The sequence below is a fragment of the Marmota flaviventris genome, chromosome 1, assembly GCF_047511675.1.
Source record: "Marmota flaviventris isolate mMarFla1 chromosome 1, mMarFla1.hap1, whole genome shotgun sequence".
Taxonomy (NCBI): domain Eukaryota; kingdom Metazoa; phylum Chordata; class Mammalia; order Rodentia; family Sciuridae; genus Marmota; species Marmota flaviventris.
Window position 1 is genome coordinate 11,866,004 of NC_092498.1, and position 2,510 is coordinate 11,868,513.

General features: G+C 32.7%; 1 protein-coding gene across 1 annotated transcript; it reads right to left on the reverse strand.

Annotated features, from left to right (window-relative positions):
* Positions 1-1,554: 1,554 nt before the first annotated feature.
* On the reverse strand, positions 1,555-2,147 carry LOC114099210 (mitotic-spindle organizing protein 1). The gene has a single exon (XM_027943473.2). It carries the CDS (start codon positions 2,138-2,140, stop codon positions 1,895-1,897), a length of 246 nt encoding a protein of 81 aa, XP_027799274.1. The 5' UTR covers positions 2,141-2,147; the 3' UTR covers positions 1,555-1,894.
* Between the last annotated feature and the right edge of the window lie 363 nt (positions 2,148-2,510).

Genomic DNA, 2,510 nt, shown 5'->3' on the forward strand with positions numbered 1-2,510 from the left:
TCATTTTATTTTATTTCTTAAATATTACTGAAGTATGCATTAAAAAGATACTAATACATTTAAAGCCAGCAGCAGTGACACACACCTAATCCCAACTATCTGGGAGGCTGAGGCAAGAAGATCACAAGTTCAAGGTCAGCCTGAACAATATCACCAGACCCAGTCTCAAATAAATATATATAAATAAAAAGGGTTGGGGATGTGATTTAGTGGAATGCATCAGGGTTCAATCCCCATTATCACCAAAAAACATTTAAGAAATATGACACATAAGAAGGCCTCTGTAAACATAATCCTTTCTCAATATTTTTTCTTATTTTGCTTCATAAGTAAATAACTGAATCTATATTATCAACTCTTATGGCCTAGAACTGCATACACATTTTGGAGTTGAGAATAAATGTTCTCTTTGATTTATAAATAACATGCAGTATTTGTAGTGTTTAGTTTCATTCAAATGCTTATCACAAATTCTTATTGTCTCCCAACTTGTTCTGCTAATAGACCTTTTCAGTTTACTGGTAAAGATGCCATGAATTAAAAGTCATAATGGTCAAATAAATATATAAAAAAAAAAGCAGAGAAAGTGGCTACCTAAATATCACTAAATCTTATAAAAACCACTTCAGCTTGTATGAACAATAAAAAACATTAGTGAAGAATGAATACCATTCATTTAAAAGGTATCTAACAAAAATCTAAAATTTAGTCAACAATGAAATTAAATTCATATTAGCCTTGCAAAAAAATTCCACTGAGATTCTGTTACAGAAACAGAACCAATAACATCCTAAATTTTCTAAAATTTATTTTTGAATTATCATTTTGATGAGTTAAAACTTTAAGGGTAAATAATGACACACAAAATGATTTTAGAAAGGCAAACTTATAATTCCTGATACACATTTCATTAGTTTTTGTTTAATGACTAGAAATCCTTATTTCTTCAGAAAATATTACATATTCATTGAAACACACCACTTATCTAGTGATTTATTATATATCTACATCATATTTATTAGATAAGAATTCCAATTACTTTTATGTAATAAAAGTAAAAAGGAATTTTGCATGTTGGCTATGTTTCACTTTATACATTATTTTTAGGCCTTTATAGGATATAAAACTTAGAAAAACATTCAACTAATATTCTTATTTGATGTAAATGACTCAAACTACAAACAATACTAAGCTAAGCACTGTTATTACTTTTAAAATCTAAGTTTCTAGAAGTTTTATTTTTCAGTAAATACAAAATGATCTAATTCACACTATTAACTGCCCAAAACCTGTTTAAAAAAACTAAATATTCTTTGTTAAAGAGAAGATTACAAGAAATGTTTTCTATGTTCTCATTTTAAAAAACAAGATTCTGGTATACACGGGGAATTTAAATACAAATTCTTACATGGTGGCTAAAATCTTGTCAACTTTCAGCCTGATACAACATAAATCAACAGTTATTATGCATAAACAATTCAAAATTAAAGTTTATAATGGAAATGTTAACAAGTCATAACTACGACACATCAATCCTGATGGGTTCCACTATACTTCCACCAGGCACAGCAGATGTACACATCTGATAGACAGACTGCTTAGAAAATTAAAGCTATCAGAGCTATAAATAAGGAATACATAAATATAAACATAGCAATGCCAAAACATTAGGGCCATTAAAAAAAAAAAAAGATGCGATGCAAACATATTTGATAGTTCTCTCTGTAAGCCACTTTCCACTGATTTATAAAGCTATGGTTTTATAATTCTTTTTAAAAGGAAAATTTTTCTACACTGCTGCATGCAGTAATTTCACTGTACATTCTTGACTAAAATGCAATCTTCAAATCCTCTTGAGGAATTTGACATATCTCATCAGGATCTCTCCAGAAAGTCAGCTTGTCATATTTTCAGCAGCCTTTAGTGCTTCAGTAGCCTTGCGGAGTTCCTTAATAACAGATGATAAAGCTTCTGGGTTAATTCCTTGTTCACAAAGCCGTACACAAATAGACAGTGTTTCCATATCTAAGCCAGTATTCAAAATTCTTGAAATCTCAAGCAGAACATCCATGGTCTCCCTCACCGCATTCAGATTCGCCGCCGCGGTGGCCGACGACCCGGCGCCACTGCCACTCGCCATGGCGGAGGCTGAGGGAGGCCTCTATTATTATTTTTAATTAGTGGATTATACATACATATATGTATACACACACACACACACACACACATGATTCTTTGTGGTATAATCATACATGGATATAGTGCAATTCTGTAGATTTTATTCCCTAGTATTTCTTCAACCCCCTCTTCCCTCCTGCTCCATTGCTGTTTTTATTTTCAATACCATGGATTGAACTCAGGGACACTTGACCACTGAGCCTCATCCCCAGCCCTATTTTGTATTTTATTTAGAGACAGGGTCTCACTGAGTTGCTTGGCACCTTGCCGTTGCTGAGGCTGGCTTTGAACTCGCGATCCTCCTGCCTCAGCCTTCCAAGCCGCTGGGATTA

Coding starts and splice junctions, on each gene's coding strand:
- LOC114099210 (XM_027943473.2), bottom strand. CDS start 2,140: ATGGCGAGTGGCAGTGGCGCCGGGTCGTCGGCCACCGCGGCGGCGAAT.